Source organism: Protobothrops mucrosquamatus, unplaced genomic scaffold, assembly GCF_001527695.2.
Source record: "Protobothrops mucrosquamatus isolate PMUCROS unplaced genomic scaffold, P.Mucros_1.0 scaffold3746, whole genome shotgun sequence".
NCBI lineage: Eukaryota > Metazoa > Chordata > Lepidosauria > Squamata > Viperidae > Protobothrops > Protobothrops mucrosquamatus.
In genome coordinates, this window is record NW_015389699.1 from 47,125 (window position 1) to 67,707 (window position 20,583).

At 41.7% G+C, this 20,583-nt stretch overlaps 2 protein-coding genes across 3 annotated transcripts; both read left to right on the plus strand.

Annotated features, from left to right (window-relative positions):
- Nucleotides 1–417: 417 nt before the first annotated feature.
- LOC107298149 (cholinesterase-like) lies at nucleotides 418–4,585 on the plus strand. Its single transcript, XM_015827513.2, has 4 exons — nucleotides 418–449; nucleotides 1,263–2,720; nucleotides 3,784–3,938; nucleotides 4,551–4,585. The coding sequence occupies exons 1-4, from the start codon at nucleotides 418–420 to the stop codon at nucleotides 4,583–4,585; spliced, it is 1,680 nt and encodes a 559-aa protein (XP_015682999.2).
- Nucleotides 4,586–12,635: 8,050 nt separating this feature from the next.
- Nucleotides 12,636–18,403, plus strand: LOC107298145 (cholinesterase). 2 transcript variants are annotated; one of them, XM_015827508.2, is made up of 4 exons: nucleotides 12,636–14,150; nucleotides 14,961–15,100; nucleotides 16,258–16,295; nucleotides 17,870–18,403. In XM_015827508.2, the coding sequence occupies exons 1-3, from the start codon at nucleotides 12,655–12,657 to the stop codon at nucleotides 16,281–16,283; spliced, it is 1,662 nt and encodes a 553-aa protein (XP_015682994.1). In that variant the 5' UTR covers nucleotides 12,636–12,654; the 3' UTR covers nucleotides 16,284–16,295; nucleotides 17,870–18,403. The 2 variants fall into 2 exon arrangements, with proteins under 2 accessions (XP_015682994.1, XP_015682995.1); XM_015827509.2 differs by having other exon boundaries at nucleotides 18,041–18,403.
- Nucleotides 18,404–20,583: the final 2,180 nt, after the last annotated feature.

Sequence of the window (20,583 nt, forward strand, 5' to 3'; positions counted from 1 at the left end):
AGTGAGTAAAGTCTGCAGAATTTTTTAAAAAACATTTTTTTCAGATAATTAGATGATTTTTAGGAAAGGAACTAGAATTTCTTGTTTTCTGGCTAGTTAATTTAGGCTATTTAGGCTAGTTAGTGCTATTCCAAGCTAAACATATGTAAAGAGACAACAGTTTCTTCAGCCATAATAGGAAATGCCTGCTACAGTTTGAGACAGAGAGAAGGAGAGGGGGGGGGGGAGGCAGTGAACAGAAAGCCCCAACTGGGGTGCCATTTCTTCTAGATTCAGACATATGCTTGCAAATTTCTGCCATCTTTATCTAGCAATAAGGCCCGTTAAAAATCAGCGGGAGATTTTTCTAGGGAGATGTTGATAGAATTGCATTTCCTAAAACACTTGTGGAATTCTACTGAATGTAATGGATACATTATGCAAGGTATTATTTCTACTTTGTTTTGCTCTAATATTGCGGATTATACAGCTGACAATTTGTTCAGTTTTGGGATCAGACTATCCTGTTCCTTGAGGACAAATAAAGTTAGGCTTTCCTCAGAAAAACCACAGAGATGATTATGTTAGGCAGCCTAGCCCTAGAGCATGTGTGGATGAGAAAATATTACGGTTAGGGCAGTTTCCCAACCATTTCGGCTTTGTGGATCAGTGGGGAGGGGGGAGAGGGGATGGATATATACGTGTGGCAGGCATGCATGCTGCTTGTGTGAGTGGATATGCACGCATGCACACGCCCTCGCCTGCCACTTTGTGGCCCAGTTCTGAAAGGCTCAAGGCCCGGTAGTCGGCTGCGGCCATTTTGGGCCTAATTGTGGGTTATAAGTCAACGATTCTCTGTACAGTGGGCAAGTTTAAGAGGGGAAAGACCCAAAGTTGATTAACCTTTTAGTTGGTTGAGCAACTGTGGCAGGAAAAGGGAATCTCAGACAAATCAAGATTAACATTCAGGTGTGAAAGGACCACAGTGGTAGAAAGCTCAGTTTTTCAATTACTTTCTCCTCTGTGTAAATCGTTTCATTTATTTTTATTGATGGTTGTGTGCCACCTAGAGTCACTTTTTGCGAGATGGGTGGACTTATAAAGATGAGAAATAAAAATAATATTTATTTATCACATATAAATTAATGATGAATTAGCATAAGGTGGGCTTATACAATAAGAGGAATAATCTCATATTGGTTGTAACCTTTTCCAGGTCCATCCACTCTTCCTACTGTTGCAATGCTTTGTCAGCTATGCCCTTCTCTCCGGTTCTGCCTCCTCCTCCTCCTCCTCTTTCCATTAGCCTCCAGTTCTGCTTCTAATGGGGACACAGTGGTCATAACCAGCAGTGGCCCTATTAAAGGCAAGCAGTTCCTGGCTGGCCCTGGATCTGTGACAGCCTATCTAGGCATTCCTTATGCTGAGCCTCCTTTGGGGAAGTTGCGCTTCCAGAAACCTCTTCCACATCAGCCATGGACTCAAACTGTGGAGGCCACCAGCTTTGGCAATTCCTGTCCTCAATTTATTTTCAAGGATTTCCCTGAAGAAGAGATATGGACTCCTAAAACACCACTGTCAGAAGATTGTCTTTCCCTCAACATCTGGGTGCCGCACCCACAACCTTCTTCACCAGTGCCTGTTTTGGTCTGGATACACGGAGGCGGATATTTAACGAGCTCATCTTCTCTGGACATATACAATGGGGCATTCTTAGCTGCCACTGAGAATGTCATTGTGGTCACCATCAATTATCGCTTGGGAGCCCTAGGCTTTCTTTACTTGCCACCAGCTGCTCCAGGGAACCTGGGCTTATGGGACCAACAGCTGGCCCTGAGGTGGATAAAAGAGAATGCAGCTGCCTTTGGGGGAGACCCTTCTCGGGTGACCATTTTTGGCCAGAGTGCTGGAGGATCTTCTGTGAATTTCCATCTTCTTGCGCCAAAAAGCCGGGATCTTTTTGCCCAAGCAGTGATCCAGAGTGGAGCAGCCAATGCTTTCTGGTCTTGGAGGTCTCCTGAGGAAGCCAAACGGTTATCGCTGGAATTTGTTCATTTGCTAGGTTGCTCCGAGGACAGTAATACCAGCATATTGCATTGCCTGGAAACAAAAAATGTTTCTGAATTTATTCAGCATGAAATATCTATGTTCTTCAAAGGTGGGTTGCTTCTGAATTTTCCCTTCAGGCCAACTGTAGATGGGGATCTTTTGCTTGGTGATCCAGAAAAGCTTATGGAGGAGGGGCAAATTCAGATCAAACCCATCCTCATAGGTAAGACCTCTGATGAAGCAGCCACATTTGTTCCCTATGTTTTCTCTAACATCACCCACAATCTTATCAACCAGGAGCAACTTCTGAAAGGGATAAGACTGTTCATGCCAAATGCAACTGAAAACTTTATTCAGACGATTGCCCTGAGGTACAGTGAAGGAAATCAGGGCCCAGCCAAATACCGCTCTGCTCTGTCCCACTTCTATACAGATCGGGTCATTGCATGCCCATTGATTGAAGTTGCAAGAAATATCAGGAAAACGGGGAGTCCTGTATATGCCTATTTATTTGCACATCGGCCTTCAGGGTCAGTCTGGCCTGAATGGATTGGGGCATCCCACGGTGCTGAGATTCCTTACGTTTTTGGGACCCTTGAATCCGTCCTTCCTGTCAATCAAACGTACACAGAGGCTGAGGCCAGACTGAGCCGTAAGATGATGCAATACTGGGCAGAGTTTGCCAGAACTGGGTAAGTGGTTTACTTTATTTGTATAAATTTGTATTTTAAATCCAAAGAAAGCCCCCCCCCCAGTCAACAAATGCACTTTATGTCTAAAGTAATGTTTACAGGTTGTGTTAATACAGGTAGTTCACAATTAACGACTAGTTGGGACCAGAATTTCTGTTGTTAAGTAAGACAGTTGTTAAGTGAATCATGCCCAATTTTAAGACCTTTCTTACCACAGTCGTTAAGCAAATCACTGCAGTTGTTAAGTATAACATATGGTTATGTGAATCCAGCTTCCTCCACTGACTTTGCTTTCTTCCAAATGGTGACCACATGACCCTGGGATGCTGCAGCCATTGTAAATACATGCCAGTTGCCAAGCACCNCATTACTGTATCATTTGGAGAATGAGCAAAGGCTAGCAAGGGAGTAAGTAGTAAAGGGGAAACTCCCAAGATGGAGGGTGCCCAGAGTGTAAGGAATGGGGGTGATGGTTTGGGATTGGCAGATTTCCAGAGTCTGTGAGGAGCTGACCTGGGTTTGGATCAGCAAGGAGGAGACACAAGAGATTTCACCAAGCCAAACTTCACCCTTCCCACAAAGTCCCCTTTGGGAGTTCCCCTTGGTTATAGTTTCTCAAGTAAAGACCGGTCCCTTTGGAAAAGAGTTACATCAAAATAACATACATCAGAATAACAGTGTGGGAAGGGACCTTGGAGGTCTTCTAGTCCAACCTCCTGCTCAAGCAGGAGACCCTATTCCAGTGGTGAGATTCAAATATGTGAACAACTGGTTCTCTGTGTGGATGCCGCATCCAGAAGTCCACTCTGGGCCTGGGCAACAAAAAATTAGCTACCGGTTCTGCCGAAGTGGTGCAAACCAGCTGAATCCCACCACTGCCCTATTCCATTATGGACAAATGGCTGTCCAATCTCTTCTTTGAAACGTCCAGTGATGAAGCATCCACAGCTTCTGAAGGCAAAGCTGTTCCACTGATCAATTGTTCTAACTGCCAGGAAATTTATCCTTATTTCTAAGTTGGTTCTAGGTTATTTCCCATCAATATCCTTTTCCTCATCCATAGGAATCCTGCTGGGTTGGTGGCCACCGAGGCTGAGTGGCCGCTCTATAATGCCACAGAGCAGAATTTCTTCCTTCTTAATACTGAGCCATTCCAGGAAAGGGCGAACGAGCACTGTGACTTTTTAAAGAGCCATTTTTCAAAGGCTGAAGAGTCACGTAAGTTCAACTATTAGTTCTGCCTTTGGAGGGGAGTAGTGGTTGATGAAAAATATATTTTTAAAAATGAAAAAAATGAAAAAATGTTATGATTGAAATCTTGAGTTACGTTTTGGGGTCTGTTACCACAAAAGGTATTTAAAGGGGGTCTGTGATGAAGAAAAGATTGAGAACTACTGTCTTAGGAGATCTCTATGTATGCCTTAGTTGCGCACTTAAAGGTAACAACAACCATAATAATATTAATGTTAATCTCAAAATATCTGGATCACCACTTGACCACCATTGGCATTGACAAAATCCCTGAGAGTCAATTGCAAAAGGCAGCATTACTTGGAACAGCTTACATCCTGCAACCTTTAACACCATCAAACAATATCTGCCTGTCCCAGCTCTTTGGGAATGGCTGGATATGTGTACCAAAAATGTCAAATCTATTCTAAACATCTGGCTGACTATGTGACAAACAATAACATCTTTTGATATATATATAGTAAATATATATTATGCCTCAGAATCTATGGAATCCTCAGAATCCAACTTCTAGATTCAGATTCTTTAGTAATAAGATGTCCACCTTATCTTGATATTTCATTTTTCTTTGTTCTGCAGACAAGTCCGAAGGTGATTCTGTTTCATCGAACTAGGAAGAAGACGGAAGGTAGAGATCCAATGCTTAACAACTGTCAGCAAGGATCAATTTGGATGATTTCAGAAGGGGCTAGACTTCTTTCTAAATAGTATTTTCCATTGGAATTCCCAAAAAAATTTAAGTAGCATTTTGTGGCTCAGCCTCATTGCGTGGAGTGGAAGCTCTCCAAGCTGGTGCCAATGGCCTTTGTGGAAGAGGACCCGGGAGGTTCTCTATGATCTTAGCATAAATATAGAGAATGAATGAGCCATTAAGAGTAGTAAATTACAAGTGCTGAGAAAGAGAAAGCATGAGAATGAAACCTGTGTGGGAAATCAGTTTTTAGCTGAATGGGACTATTTAATAGACAAATGGAGACATAAGGAATGTGTCCTTGTAGCCCAGAGTTACCTAGGAATATGTATGCATGCGTCATTTTCCCCTCCATTTTGAAATATATAAATAGGAGTACATCTGTCAGGTGTGCCATCATAATTGCTTCGGCCTACTTCATTTCTCTGACATACTGCCATAAAATGTAGGAAGGGGGAGAGAATGGGGAAGTAGGGAGGGGAGGGAATGACAGGATGACAGAAACCAGAGGTGCCAATCTGAAACAGACTGGTAGATCCAAGGACATGAGCGTGACAAAGAGGCATCAAACGTCAAAGCTATTACCAAAACACCTAATTTGAATGTTATTGGACGCTTACAAATTGGCCAAGGGGGGAGAGCCAGGAAGAAGGGGAAAGGGCAGGTTTTGCGCAAGAATACTCAGATCCAGCTTTTCTTGCACTGTAACCACTTGACTTTAGTAAAAGTATACTTTTTGCTACAAATGGAGTCAAGGGTCTTTATTTCCTAAATGTCCAAGCTGGGACAAACATAATAATAATAATAATAATAATAATAATAATAATAATAATAATAATAATAATAATAATAATAATAATAATAACAACAACAACAACAACAACAACAACAACAACAACAACGTTGGAAGGGACCCTGGAGGTCATCTAGTCCAACCTCCTGCTCAGGCAGGAAACCCTACACCATTTCAGACAAATGGCTGTCCAGTCTCTTCTTAAAAACTTCCAGTGTTGGAGCATTCACTGCTTCTGGAGGCAGGTTGTTCCACTGGTTAATTATTCTGACGGTCAGGAAATTTATCCTCAGTTCTAGGTTGCTTCCCTCCTTGATCAGTTTCCATCGGTTGCTTCTTGTCCTGCCTTCAGGCGCTTTGGAGAATAGCTTGATTCCCTCTTCTTTATGGCAGCCCCTGAGATATTGGAACACTGCTATCATGTCCCCCCTCGTTCTTTTCTTCATTAAACTAGACCTACCCAATTCCAGAAACCGTTCCTTGTATGTTTTAGCCTCCAGTCCTCTAATCATCTTTGTTGTTCTGATAGCATCCTTTTCTCACTATTTTCTGAAGGGAATTTCTCCAGTGCACACTGTTAATAGTAAATGCTGCCGTGAGCCTTGATTGTTTGCTTTAGGTCTTAAATTTGGATTCCAGAAACCCCACCATGTTTACTATAAGATGGGAACAGAGAGCACCTTAGAGTTGGACTTTTAAGGTTAAGATTAAGGGACCAAGCTAGACATCAGGAGACTGTGAGTTCTAGTCCTACCTTAGCCATGAAAGTCAGAAAGTAGGATTAGAACTCACAGTCTGGTAACGTTTAGCCTGGTGCCTTAATCTGAATCTCAAAAGACCATCTAAGATGCTCTGTGTTCCCATTATACTAAATAGGCCAACTTTAGAGTTGTCATTCTCTCTCAGCCCAACTCACCTCATAGGGTTGTTGTTGTGGGGAAAATAGGAGGAGGAAGGAGTGTGGGTTTATTTGTAAAAATAACCATATAATAAATACATATAATAAATAAAATTCTCTTACTCTACCTTCCTACAGAGAAGAGCATCCTGGAATCTCTGCTTTGCCTATTTCTTGAACTGGCCTACCATGAAGGGCTGCCATTTCGGTTGAATCTCTTTGAAAGTCCACTTCTTAAAGGCACTATTTGAAGACGTAACTCCAGTGTTGTTGGCTTCAGAATAGCGGTTGTGTGTTTATTTCTCTCAGGAACCAATCAAGACTTTTCCTTAAAGCCTGGGGAAATGATGACAAGCTGTGCCAGAGAACCTTCCAGAAGGATCCATTGTCCTTTCAGAGACTGACTAGGGGGAACTTGGAAGACGAATAAGGAGACAACTAAACCCCACATAACTTTTGCTGTAAAAATAATAAACTGCTAGTATAATTTGTTATACTTGATTTGAGACAGGCTTTTAATTACCACCCCCCAAAGAACCTCTTAATAAATATTGTCTGAATTCTTTGGATAAAAATCCTGTTATTTTCAAAATGTTAAAACTTGATGCAATATGAAAAAACAAATAAAGGAAACAGAAATCCTGCCAATTTTTTCTATAACTTAATGACTCACATATCTTTTCCATAGGGCTGAGGTCCTTAAATCTAATGAATGGGCAGATTTGGTATTCTGAGTATTGCAATCAAAATTATTTTAATATAACCTGATATGGAGAAACCAGTTTAGACAGGATGCGTAAATTAGGATATGATCCATTTAATTAGAGATGTTTTCTCATGTGCTGTAAAAACAGTTTCAATCTCAGATTCCAGCAGTCAAATATAATAAAAGACACACGTGTTAGAATGGCCCAAGGAGCAGGCTTCAAGAGGACAGAACAGCCACACATAGCAAATGTTTAAAAAGGCAGAAATAACTACCATTTGCAACATCCCAACTGCTTCCCTGTTGACCTTGCTTGTAGGAAACTGGCAAAGAATGCCATAAATGGCAACCACCTGTTTATGGGATGCTGTGATATAATAGTTAGCCACAGCACTGAGCACCCAGATTGTGACACTGTGACTATGGGGACACTGAAACGGCCGGAACCTCAAGGATATCATCACCCCTCATTCAGTGCTATCATGAGTTCAAATGGTTGCTGAATCATTGGGTCATTCAGTGAGGACCACCTGTAATGTTATCATGCAATCATTCATTTGGGGAATAAGATAAAATTAATGGGAAGGAAATAAGGACATTTGTGCTGTGAAGTTTCACAGAATTTGATTTCTCAAGTCTTTCTCCATGTGTCTTATGACTGCAAAGCAACAAGGTTGTGTCATAATTGCCTGTGGCTACCCCTCAACACCTTTCTTTTCAAATCTCAAAGCCACCAGCCCAATTCAAGTTTCTAGTCTTACATGTTCCTTTTAACTTTCACTGCTACTTCACCAAATCTCCTGGACAATCTTCCATTCCTTTTGTTTCCTGAACTCAGAAATCCAGATGATGCTGGCTTGCAACCACAATTTGCGAGTCCCCTCAGAGCTGGGCCTTTTGGCTTCATTCTTCTTTGTTAAATGTGATGGAGATTCTCAGTCATCTACGTCATGGTTGTCCCAAAGGTGCTTTTTCCAAAAGGAAACTGGACTTTCATGGTTTTTTTCTATGAAAATGTTTCTTTTCTCATGCAAGAAACTTTTTCAGTTCTAACTAACTGGTGGGGAATGGAAGGATTTATATTCTATGCAGTGATCTGGTTGTTCGTACTCTTGAGCGTCATTGGCCTCCACTTGGGGGTTTATCTACATCCTCAGAGTCACCAGAATTAGAGTGCAAATGGGTGTGGAACCTTCTTGGGACTGCTGAAAGGACTGTATTGTAAAGAAGGAGATATCCCTCCCCCTCTGTTGCAAACCTGCACAAGAATCATTTCACAAGTGCATGGCACAACACAGGAGAAGAAACTCATCAGGACAGGATTTGGCAATCCACCTGCATCTGAAAGACAAAGGTCACTCTTTTAAAGACAGCAAAGTCCACATTCTGGACAGAGAGGACCACTGGTTTGAAAGAGGTGCCAAATTAAAATTGAATAGCCCCCCCCAACAGGATTGTCTCTTTTTCACAGGAGGTAGAAGTTCTTTATGTATCTATCGATGGCCGATTTGTCACAGTGCCAGGCTTCCAGGAATTCTCTAGAATTTTTGGACCTGGCTTGGTCTACGATGGTCACAGTTTCCCAGTTGAAATCATGGTTATGAGACAGATGGAAAAATACCTTAGAAAAATATTTTTCATTAATAGAAGTTATGTGTTGCAAGCTTTAGATAAATACTAGGAACTGGCTGAGTGTGATGACCTGTGTGCAACTCTGTTAAGAAACATATTACAAGAAGTGCCAACCAAAAGTCAGAGATGGTGTAAGATAATATCCGTGTCGAGCAATGTGGTAAGAAGCCCAATTGTATGAACTTCTCCTTTTTCCTTGTGTGAATGCTAGATATAAACTTCTCCCTTTTTGCTGTGTTAAAGGTAGTTAAGAGTCACCCCTTGGATGATGTATGTGTGAAAAGCTGTATAAAAGTGACGCCCTGGGAGTAGCCCGGGATTCAGAATTTGTCATGCAAATGCTCTGAACCTTTGCGCAAATAAACCTGTTTCTCCAACCCTTTGTGGTCTTGTCTTCTCAGTAAGTATCAAGGATTTCTACTTCAGTTAAGTCTGTCCATCATTTGTGAAATTAAAGAGTTTTCATAATGTCCTGTGACTAGCACTCTGACAAATTGGCCATTTTTCTGCAAGAAAACAACCAAAGTCAGAGAGCACCAAGGACTCCTCATTTCAACCCTTAGCTACAGGACCTCTCCTTTAAAGTAGAACAAAATGGTGCCAGATCACTTGTAGTATCTCAGGTGAGAATGCTGGGTGGATTTGCTCAATGGTGTGTTATTTGCTTTCGGGTTCTTTAGTTGCTCTGAAATCTGGACAGATGTTGTGATGGCTCAGGTTGCACACCAGAGATGGTGACTCTCCTTTGCTCTTTCTCACCCCATTTGAAGGAAGTTCCCTGCTTTTCCATCTCTTTGATCTTGGAGCCTTTTGCCAATATTTGCAGCTTCCTCCCCCTTTACGGGCAGAATCCAGTTGCTCAATGGACCTTTGTGCAATATATAAAGTTGCTCTTTTCATGATCATTTTTTGTGAGCAGGATACAGCCTTGTCATCTCTGAAACTTTCTTCTTTCGAATAACCAGTAGTCCCGTTGAATCTGACAAGTGAGTAAAGTCTGCAGACTTTTTTTAAAAAACATTTTTTTCAGAGAATTAGAAGATGGTTTTTAGAAAAGGGACTAGAATTTCTTGTTTTCTGGCTAGTTAATTTAGGCTATTTAGGCTAGTTAGTGCTATTCCAGGCTAAACATATGTAAAGAGACAACAGTTTCTTCAGCCATAATAGGAAATGCCTGCTAGAGTTTGAGACATAGAGAAGGAGAGTGGGAGGAAAAAGGCAGTGAACGGAAAGCCCCAACTGGGTTGCCATTTCTCCTAGGTTCAGACATGTGCTTGCAAATTTCTACCCTCTTTATCTAGCAATAAGGCCCGTTAAAAATCAGCGGGAGATTTTTCTAGGTAGATACTGATAGAATTGCATTTCTTAGAACACTTGTGCAATTGTACTGAATGTAATGGATACATTATGCAAGGTATCATTTCTACTTTGTTTTGCTCTAATATTGCGACTGTACAGTTGACAATTTGTTCAGTTTTGGAATCAGAGAATCCTTGAGGACAAATAAAGTTAGGTCTTCTTCAGAAAAACCACAATGTCATGCCTCCATCTGAGTCTGAATCTGAGTAGGAAATGGAGCTGGAACAGGATCCTATGGAGGCAGAGGGAGAGGTGTCTGTGGCTTCAGAGGACTGTGGGGAAGAGCAGGCTGAGGCAGGCCAGGGACCTTCAGGATTGGAACAAGGGAGACAAGAGTTCAGGCGATGAGCAAAGCCCACCCCCACCTGATCCTAGAGCAAGAAGAGTGGAGAGAAGGAGGGAACAATGCAGGCAGGCTCAATTACTCGGGAGGAGAGCGTCCCGCCCCATTCCACAAGGCACACCTAGGGATTGAGATTTAAGGAGACGCTGTGGGTGGCATTTGTCGGGAACAAAGTCTGATTATTTGGAGTGTTGTGTGTTGTTGCTCTTGTTCTGTGCCTTCTGTTCGGAAACTTGGAAACCTTGACTATCAGACTGTATTTTGGATTCTCTCTTTTGGAAACTGCTCAGGCAAGCTCAGATTCAAACGACTGGTTAAGTTTATGTTTTCTTCCTTGTTATTTCTATGGCCTTGACTACTTTCTTATGCTAATCAGCCTGTATTTGAACCTACTTTCAACCAGAGTTGGCTGAAGGGATGTGTGTGTGATCTTTTGTTGGAGGCTTGCCAGCAAGCGTGGGAGCATTTGGGGAAAATTGGGAGCAATAAAAGAACTGTTTGAATTGCCAACTGACTGCATTGGATCCATATGTGTGGCAGGCATGCATGCTGCTTGTGTGAGTGGGTATGCACATGCATGTACATGCACTCGCCTGCCACTTCTGTGGCCCACTTCCGAAAGGCTCAAGGCCCGGTAGTGGATTGTAGCCCAAGGGTTGGGGACCCCTCAGGTTTGGGGAATGTAGCTATTGTAAAAAATATTTCTGAGGCTGGCCTTTGTGTAAAAGAAAATACAGATCAGCTTTATTTAGTAAATCCCATGGTGATTAGAAATCCTGAGTTGCTGGGTTCAGAGACAGAGGATGAAATTCTGCTCTTTATCTTTTCAGTTGTACCTGACTTTTTATAACACTGTTTCTCAAACTTGGCGACTTTAACTGATGTGGACCTCAACTCGCAGAATTCTGGAAATTGAAGTCCACACATCTTAAAGTTGCTAAGACTGAAAAACATTGCTTTATAGACTTTAGAGATTAGTTCTCTCCATTTTCTTCTGATGCTTTACGACTTTGGTTAATGTTTCTAGGTTTTAAAGAGCACCATATTTGTTGATATTCTGTGCTGCTCTCTTTTATAAGTGCTTCCAACCATTCTGATCATAACTGGCTTTTCTAAGGAATTTTATTCCACAATATAACCAAAAGATGTCAGGCTTACCTTCGTAATCCTAGGTTTCCGTTTGACATGGTCTAAAATCTCCTTGGTTGTTATTTTTGCTCTCCAAGATATGAGCATTAGTGGTCTCCAATCCCACAATTTGCAAGAATCAAATTTTCTTCTGTCTCCCTTCTTTTTAATTGTCCAATTTTCATAACTATATATAGTTATAGGCAGGGCTTTTTTTCTCATAGAACGTACGTTTTTTGGATGGAACCTTGTAGGGCAGGCAAGGTGGGTTGTATGATGTGTGTGAGTTCCGGCACCTTTATTTTTTTTAGAAAAAAAAGCACTGGTTATAGGAAAGACTGTAGTACAGGTAGTCCTCGATTTATATCCATTTTTAGTGACCATTCAAAGTTACACTAGCAGGGATAAAAGTGATTTACAACCATGTTTCATCCTTACGGCCATTGCAGCATCCCTATGGTCGTGTGATCAAAATCTGGATACTTGGCAATTGCCTCATATGCATGACGGTTGCAGTGTCCTGGGGTTAGGTGACCAACTATTGCAACCTTCTGACAACCAAATGTAGAAACTAGATTCACTTAACAACTGTGTTACTAAGTTAACAACTGCAGTGTTTCACTTAACAACTGTGGCAAGAAAGGTTGTAAAATGGAGCAAAACTCATTTAACAATGATCTTGCTTAGTAGTGGAAATGTTGGGCTTAATTGTGGGTTATAAGTCAAAGATTCTCTGTACAGTGGGCAAGTTTAACAGGGGAAAGATCCAAAGTTGATTAATCTTTGAGTTGGTTGAGCAACTGTGGCAGGAAAAGGGAATCTCAGACAAATCATGGTTAACATTCAGGTGTGAAAGGACTACAGTGGTAGAAAGCTCAGTTTTTCAATGACTTTCTCCACTGTGAAAATCGCTTCATTTATTTTTATTGATGGTTCTCTGCCACCTAGAGTCACTTTTTGTGAGATGGGTGGACTTATAAAGGTGAGAAATAAAAATAATATTTATTTATTTATCACATTTATCACATATAAATCAATGATGAATTAGCATAAGGTGGGCTTATACAGTAAGAGGAATAATCTCATATTGGTTGTAACTTTTTCCAGGTCCATCAACTCTTCCTACTGTTGCAATGCTTTGTCAGCTATGCCCTTCTCTCCGGTGCTGCCTCCTCCTCCTCCTCTTTCCATTAGCCTCCAGTTCTGCTTCTAATGGGGACACAGTGGTCATAACCAGCAGTGGCCCTATTAAGGGCAAGCGGTTCCTGACTGGCCCTGGATCTGTGACAGCCTATCTAGGCATTCCTTATGCTGAGCCTCCCCTGGGGAAGTTGCGCTTCCAGAAACCTCTTCCACATCAGCCATGGACTCAAACTTTGGAGGCCACCAGCTTTGGCAATTCCTGTCCTCAATTTATTTTCCGGGATCTCCCTGAAGCAGAGACAATTACTCCTAAAACACCACTGTCAGAAGACTGCCTTTCCCTCAACATCTGGGTGCCACACCCACAACCTTCTTCCCCAGTGCCTGTTTTGTTCTGGATACACGGAGGGGGATATTTCATGGGCTCATCTTCTCTGGACATATACAATGGGGCCTCCTTAGCTGCCACTGAGAATGTCATTGTGGTCTCCATCAATTATCGCTTGGGAGCCCTAGGCTTTCTTTACTTGCCACAAGCTGCTCCAGGGAACCTGGGCTTATGGGACCAACAGCTGGCCCTGAAGTGGATAAAAGAGAATGCAGCTGCCTTTGGGGGAGACCCTTGTCGGGTGACCATTTTTGGCGAGAGTGCTGGAGGATCTTCCGTGAATTTCCATCTTCTTGCGTCAAAAAGCCAGGACCTTTTTGCCCAAGCGGTGATCCAGAGTGGAACAGCCAATGTTTTCTCGGCTTGGAGGTCTCCTGAGGAAGCCAAACGGTTATCGCTGGAATTTGCTCATTTGCTAGGTTGCTCCGAGGACAGCAATACCAGCATACTGCATTGTCTGGAAACAAAAAATGTGTCTGAATTTATTCGGCATGAAATATCTATGTTCTTCAAAGGTGGCTTCTTTCTGGATTTTCCCTTCAGGCCAACCGTAGATGGGGATTTTTTGCTTGATGATCCAGAAAAGCTCATGGAGGAGGGGCAAATTCAAGTCAAACCTGTCCTCATAGGAAAAACCTCTGATGAAGGAGCCACATTTGTCTCTTATGTTTTCTCTAACATCACCCACAATCTCATCAATCAGGAGCAGCTTCTGAAAGGGATAAGACTATTGGTGCCAAATGCAACTGAAGACTTTGTTCAGAAGATTGCCCTGAGGTACAGTGAAGGAAATCAGGGCCCAGCCAAATACCGCTCTGCTCTGTCCCACTTCTGTACAGATTGGATCATTGCATGCCCATTGATTGAAGCTATAAGAAATTTCCAGAAAACAGGGAGTCCTGTATATGCCTATTTATTCGCACATCGCCCTTCAGGGTCAGTCTGGCCTGAATGGATTGGGGCATCCCACGGTGCTGAGCTTTCTTATGTTTTTGGGACCCCTGAATCCGTGCTTCCTGTCAATCAAACGTACACAGAGGCTGAAGCCAGACTGAGCCGTAAGATGATGCAATACTGGGCAGAGTTTGCCAGAACTGGGTAAGTGGTTCACTTTATTTNGTGAATCCATAACTTTGCTTGCTTCCAAATGGTGACCACGTGACCCTGGGGTGCTGCAGCCATTGTAAATACATGCCAGTTGCCAAGTACAGGGAAAAGCCCTGAAATTTTTAAGGATTCTTAATTATGTCACTTATAGGTAATCGTTCTTTTATGAGTTCAGTGGTATTACACATATTCCAGGTATGTTATTTCTACAAGTGGAATAAAGAAGGTAAAAAGGAGATAGGAAACATTACTGTATCATTAGGAGAATGAGGAAAGACTAGCAAGGGAGTAAGTAGTAAAGGGGAAACACCCAAAATGGAGGGTGCCCAGGGTGTGAGGAATGGGGGTGGTGGATTGGGACTGGCAGATTTCAAGAGTCTGTGAGGAGCTGACCTGGGTTTGGATCAGCAAGGAGGAGACACAAGAGATTTCACCCAGCAAAACCCCACCCCTCCCTCAAGGTCCCCTTTGGGAGTTCCCCTTGGTTATAGTTTCTCAAGTCAAGACTGGTCCCTTTGGAAAAGAATTACATCAGAATAACATACATCAGAATAACTGCGTGGGAAGGGACCTTGGAGGTCTTCTAGTCCAACCTCCTGCTCAAGCAGGTGATTCTATTCCATTCTGGACAAATGGCTGTCCAATCTCTTCTTTGAAACTTCCAGTGATGAAGCATCCACAGCTTCTGAAGGCAAGCCGTTCCTCTGATCAATTGTTCTCACTGTCAGGAAATTTATCCTTATTTCTGGGCTGGTTCTCTCCTTGATTAGTTTCCATCAGCATCCTTTTCTTCCTCCATAGGAATCCTGCTGAGGATGAGTGGCCGCTCTATAATGCCACAGAGCAGAATTTCTTCCTTCTTAATACTGAGCCATTCCAGCAAAGGGCGATCGAGCACTGTGACTTTTTAAAGAGCCATTTTTCAAAGGCTGAAGAGCCACGTAAGTTCAACTATTAGTTCTGCCTTTGGAGGGGAGTAGTGGTTGATGAAAAAGATATTTTTTAAAAAATTATTGATATTTATACATTAAATGTAGAGACCACCCATCTCACTCATACAGCAATCTCTAAAAGTCTTGTTTTTATTGGCAGCCTTTGCTGAGACTGAAATAAAACATTTGATTTTGTAGTGGGCAATTTTGTAATGTCTCAAGAGTTAGGTCTCTACTTATGTCTTAGAACAGTGCTTCTCAACCTGTGGTTCACAGGGGGTCCACAAAGACTTGAAAAAATGTTATGATTTAAATCTTGAGTTAAATCTTGGGGGTCCATTACCATAAAGGATATTTAAAGGGGGTCTGTGGTGAAAAAAAGGTTGAGAACCACTGATCCACTCACTATGTATATCTTAGTTCCTCATATAAAGATAACAACAACTATAGTAGTAGTAGTAGTGATGATGATGATGATAATAATGATGATGATGATGATGATGATAATCCCAAAACATCTGGACCACCACTTGGCATGGGCCAAATTCCCATCAATCAATTGCAAAAAGCAATTTCTTGGAATAGCTTACATCATAGGTGTCAACTCGCCACGTCATGTGACGTGTCATGACGTATCATGACTTTTTTTGCATTGCCGGTGCTGGGATGGGCGCAGTCTCCTTGTGATGCAACTGGCCCATGGGCCGGCAGTTTGACACCCCTGGCTTATATCCTGCGATGATACCTTTAACTCCATCAAACAATATCTGCCTGTCCCAGCTCTTTGGGAAGGCCTGGATAGGTGAACCAAATATGTCAAATCCAGTCTAAACATCTGGTTGACTATGTGATGAACAATAATATATTTTGATATATATATTTAATAAATATATATTATGCCACGGAATCTATGGAATCTTCAGAATCCAACTTCAACATGTCCCAAAGGTGCTTTTTCATGGGGCAACTGGATTTTCTTGTTTTTCTTTGAAGACGTTTCGCTTCTCATCCAAGAAGCTTCTTCAGCTCTTCTTCATGAAAAAGAACCTCTGGGACAACCATGACCTGGATGACTGAGAATCTCTATAGACAACTTCTAGGATTCAGATTCTTTAGTGATAAGATGTCCACCTTACCTTGATATTTCACTTTTCTTTGTTCTGCAGAGAAGTCCGAAGGTGATTCTGTTTGAAGAAGAGAGGAGGTAGGAATCCACATGCTTGGTTGTAGTAATGGGCATCAATTGGGATCAAGTCGGATGATTTCAGAAGGGGGCTAGATTTTATTTCTAAATAGTAGTATCACATCGTCATTCCAAACAATTTTTAAGTAGCACTTTTGTGGTTCAGCCTCACTGTGCAGAGTGGAAGCTCTCCAAGCCAATGACCTTTGTGGAAGAGGAACCTGGAGGATCTCTAAATCGCAGCATAAACAAATATAGATCTTGGGCACTGGAAAAGAAGGAATGAGCCATTAATAGTAAATTACAGAGAAGATTACACAGTGCTGAGAAAGAGGAAGCATGAGAATGAAACTCAGCCTGGGAGGGGGATCAGTTTTCAGATGAATGGGACTATTTAATAGACAAATGGAGATATTAGGAATGTGTCCTTGTAGCCTCCCCCCCCCGTGCCTGTGGTAAATTTTATCAGAACATTCACATAGGCAACCCTGAATCTCAAGATGCAAATATTTCTCCTAACTAAGACCACTGTCCTCTCTAGATAACAGAAGAGCAGGAAGTAACTTCAGATCAGTGATGTTATTACTTACACATATATATGCATGTATATAAATCCCCCTCCATTTTGAAATGTATAAATATGAATGAATCTGTCAGGTCTGCCATCATAAGCGCTTCGGCCAACTTCATTTCGCTGGCATAGTGCTATAAAATATGGGAAGAGTGAGAATGGGGATGTAGGGAGGGGAAATGATAGGATGACAGGAACCAGAGGTGCCAATCTGGAACAAATGCAAGGACACTAGTGAGAATGGAATGCGAAACTCCACCAAAGAGGAGCCAAACCTTAAAGCTGTTACCAAAACACCTAATTAGAATATTATTGGACACTTACAAATTGGTCAAGAGGGGAGGGCCAGGGAGAAGGGGGAAAGGCAGGATTTGCACAGGAATACTCAGATCCAGCTTTCCTTGCACTGTAACCACTTGACTTTAGTAAAAGTATACTTTTTGCTACAAATGGAGTCGAGGGTCTTTATTTCCTAAACGTCCAAGCTGGGACAAGCCTGACAGCATCCTTTTCTCTGCAAGAGTTCCTCCCACTGTTTTCTGAAGGGAATTTCTCCAGTGTGCACTGTTAACAGTAAATACTGCAGCAAGCCTTGATTAGTTACTTTGGGTCCTGCATTTGGATTCCACAAACCCCACCTTGCTTAGTATAAGATGGGAACAGAGAGCATTTTAGATGGACTTTTAAGGTTAAGATTAAGGGACCTGGCTAGACATCAGGAGACTGTGAATTCTAATCCTAACTTAGCCATGAAAGCCAGAAAAGTAGGATTAGAACTCTAAGTCTGGTAATGTTTAGCCTGGTGCCTTAATCTGAATCTCAGAAGTCTATCTAAGATGCTCTGTATTCCCATTATACTAAATAGGCCGACTTGAGACTAGTCATTCTCTCTCAGCCCAAGTCACCTCACAGGGTTGTTCTTGTGGGGAAAATAGGAGGAGGAAGGAGTGTGAGTTTATTTGTAAAAATAACCAAGGCGAGATACATAAAATAAATAAAATTCTCTTATTCTACCTTCCTACAGAGAAAAGCATTCTGGAATCTCTGCTTTGCCTATTTCTTGAACTGGCCTAACATGAAGGGCTGCCATTTAAGTTGAATCTCTTTGAAAATCCACATCTTAAAGGCACTATTTGAAGACGTAGCTCCAGTGTTGTTGGCTTCAGAATAGCGGTTGTGTGTTTATTTCTCTCAGGAACCAATCAAGACTTTTCCTTAAAGCCTGGGGAAATGATGACAAGCTGTGCCAGAGAACCTTCCGGAAGGATCCATTGTCTTTTCAGAGACTGACTAGGGGGAACTTGGAAGACGAATAAGGAGACAACTAAACCCCACATAGCTTTTGCTGTAAAAATAATAAACTGCTAGGTGTAATTTGTTATATCTTGATTTGAGACAGGCTTTTAATTACACCCCCCCCCCCAAAAAAAAAGAACCTCTTAATAAATACTGTCTGAATTCTTTGGATAAATATCCTGTTATTTTCACAATGTAAACACTTGATGCAATATGGAAAAACAAATAAAGGAAACAGGAATTCTGCCAATTTTTTCTATAACCTAATGACTATCATATCTTTTTCATAGGGCTGAGATCCTTAAATCTAATGAATGAGCAGGTTTGGTATTCTGGGTATTGCAATCAAAATTATTTTAATATAACCTGATATGGAGAAACCAGTTTAGACAGAATGCGTAAATTAGGATATGATCCATTTAATTAGAGATGTTATCTCATGTGCTGTAAAAACAGTTTCAGTCTCAGATTCTAGCAGTTACTGGAATCCTTTTCCTGCTTTGGAAAAAGAAGTCCACCTGTTGCCCAACCAGAGAAATTCATAGTATTAAGAGTTGGGCTTTCTAAAGTTTTCCCTTTAGCAACTATCTACTGAAACTACCTCCATCAGCTTCCCCCGCCCCAAACTCCCAATGTTTCTCTTGAAAGTGATGTGGGGAAGACCCATCTCTACTCCTTGTGCTTTCAATCTGGGCTCCATTGATAAAACTGTCAAATATAATAAAAGATACACGTGTTAGAATGGCCCAATGAGCAGGCTTCAAGAGAACAGAACAGTCACACATAGCAAATGTTTAAAAAGGCAGAAATAACTACCATTTGCAACATCCCAACTGCTTCCCTGTTGACCTTGATTGCAGGAAGCTGGCGAAGAATGCCATAAATGGCAACCACCTGTTTATGGGATAGCCACAGCACTGAGCACCCAGATTGTGACACTGTGAGTATGGGGACACTGCAATGGCTGGAACCTCAAGGACATCATCACCCCTCATTCAGTGCTATCATTTCAAATGGTTGCTGAATCATTGGGTCATTCCGTGAGGACCACCTGTAATGTTATCATGCAATCATTCATTTGGGGAATAAGATAAAATTAATGGGAAGGAAATAAGGACATTTGTGCTGTGAAGTTTCACAGAATTTGATTTCTCAAGTCTTTCTCCATGTGTCCTATGACTGCAAAGCAACAAGGGTGTGTCATAATTGCCTGTGGCTACCCCTCAACACCTTTCTTGATGATAACAAATGCTTCTTTACAAATCTCAAAGCCAACAGCCCAATTCAAGTTTCTAGTCTTACATGTTCCTTTTCACTTTCACTGCTATTTCACCAAATCTCCTGGAGAATCTTCCATTTCTTTTGTTTCCTGAACTCAGAAATCCAGATGACGCTGGCTTGCAACCACAATTTGCGAGTCCCCTCAAGGCTGAGCCTTTTTGGCTTCATTCTTCTTAGTTAAATGTCTATGGAGATTCTCAGTCATCCACGTCATGGTTGTCCCAAAGGTGTTTCTTCCAAAAGGAAACTGAACTTTCATGGGTTTTTTCTTTGAAAATGTTTCTTTTCTCATCCAAGAAACTTCTTCAGTTCTAACTAACTGAAAGACAAAGGTCACTCTTTTAAAGACAGCAAAGTCCACATTCTGGACAGAGAGACCACTGGTTTTGAAAGAGGTGCTAAATTAAAATTGAATAGCCCCCCCCCAACAGGATTGTCTCTGTTGCACAGGACTTGGCTTGGTCTACGACGGTCACAGTTTCCCAGTTGAAATTATGGTAAGTCTGTGCATAAATTGTGAAATTAAAGAGTTTTCATAATGTCCTGTGACTAGCACTCTGACAAATTGGCCACTTTTCTGCAAGAAAACAACCAAGGTCAGAGAGCACCAAGGACTCCTCATTTCAACCCTTAGCTACAAGTCTTCTCCTTTAAAGTAGAATAAATTGTTCCAGATCATTTGTAGTATCTCAAGTGAGAAAGCTGGGTGGATTTGCTCGATTATGTGTTATTTACTTTCAGGTTCTTTAGTTGCTTTGAAATCTGGACAGATGTTGTAATGGCTCTTTTCAAGGCTGGAGGTTGCACACCAGAGATGGTGACTGTCCTTTGCTCTAGAGTTCTCTCACCCCATTTGAAGGAAGTTCCCTGCTTTTCCATCTCTTTGATCCTGGAGCCTTTTGCCAATATTTGCAGCTTCCTCCCCCTTTTTGGGCAGAATCCAGTGGGTCAATGGACCTTCATGCAATATATAAAGGTGCTCTTTTCATGATCATTTTTTGTGAGCAGGATACAGCCTGGTCATCTCTGAAACTTTCTTCTTTCGAATAACCAGTAGTCCCGTTGAATCTGACAAGTAAGTAAAGTCTGCAGAATTTTTTTAAAAACATTTTTTTCAGAGAATTAGATGATTTTTAGGAAAGGGACTAGAATTTCTTGTTT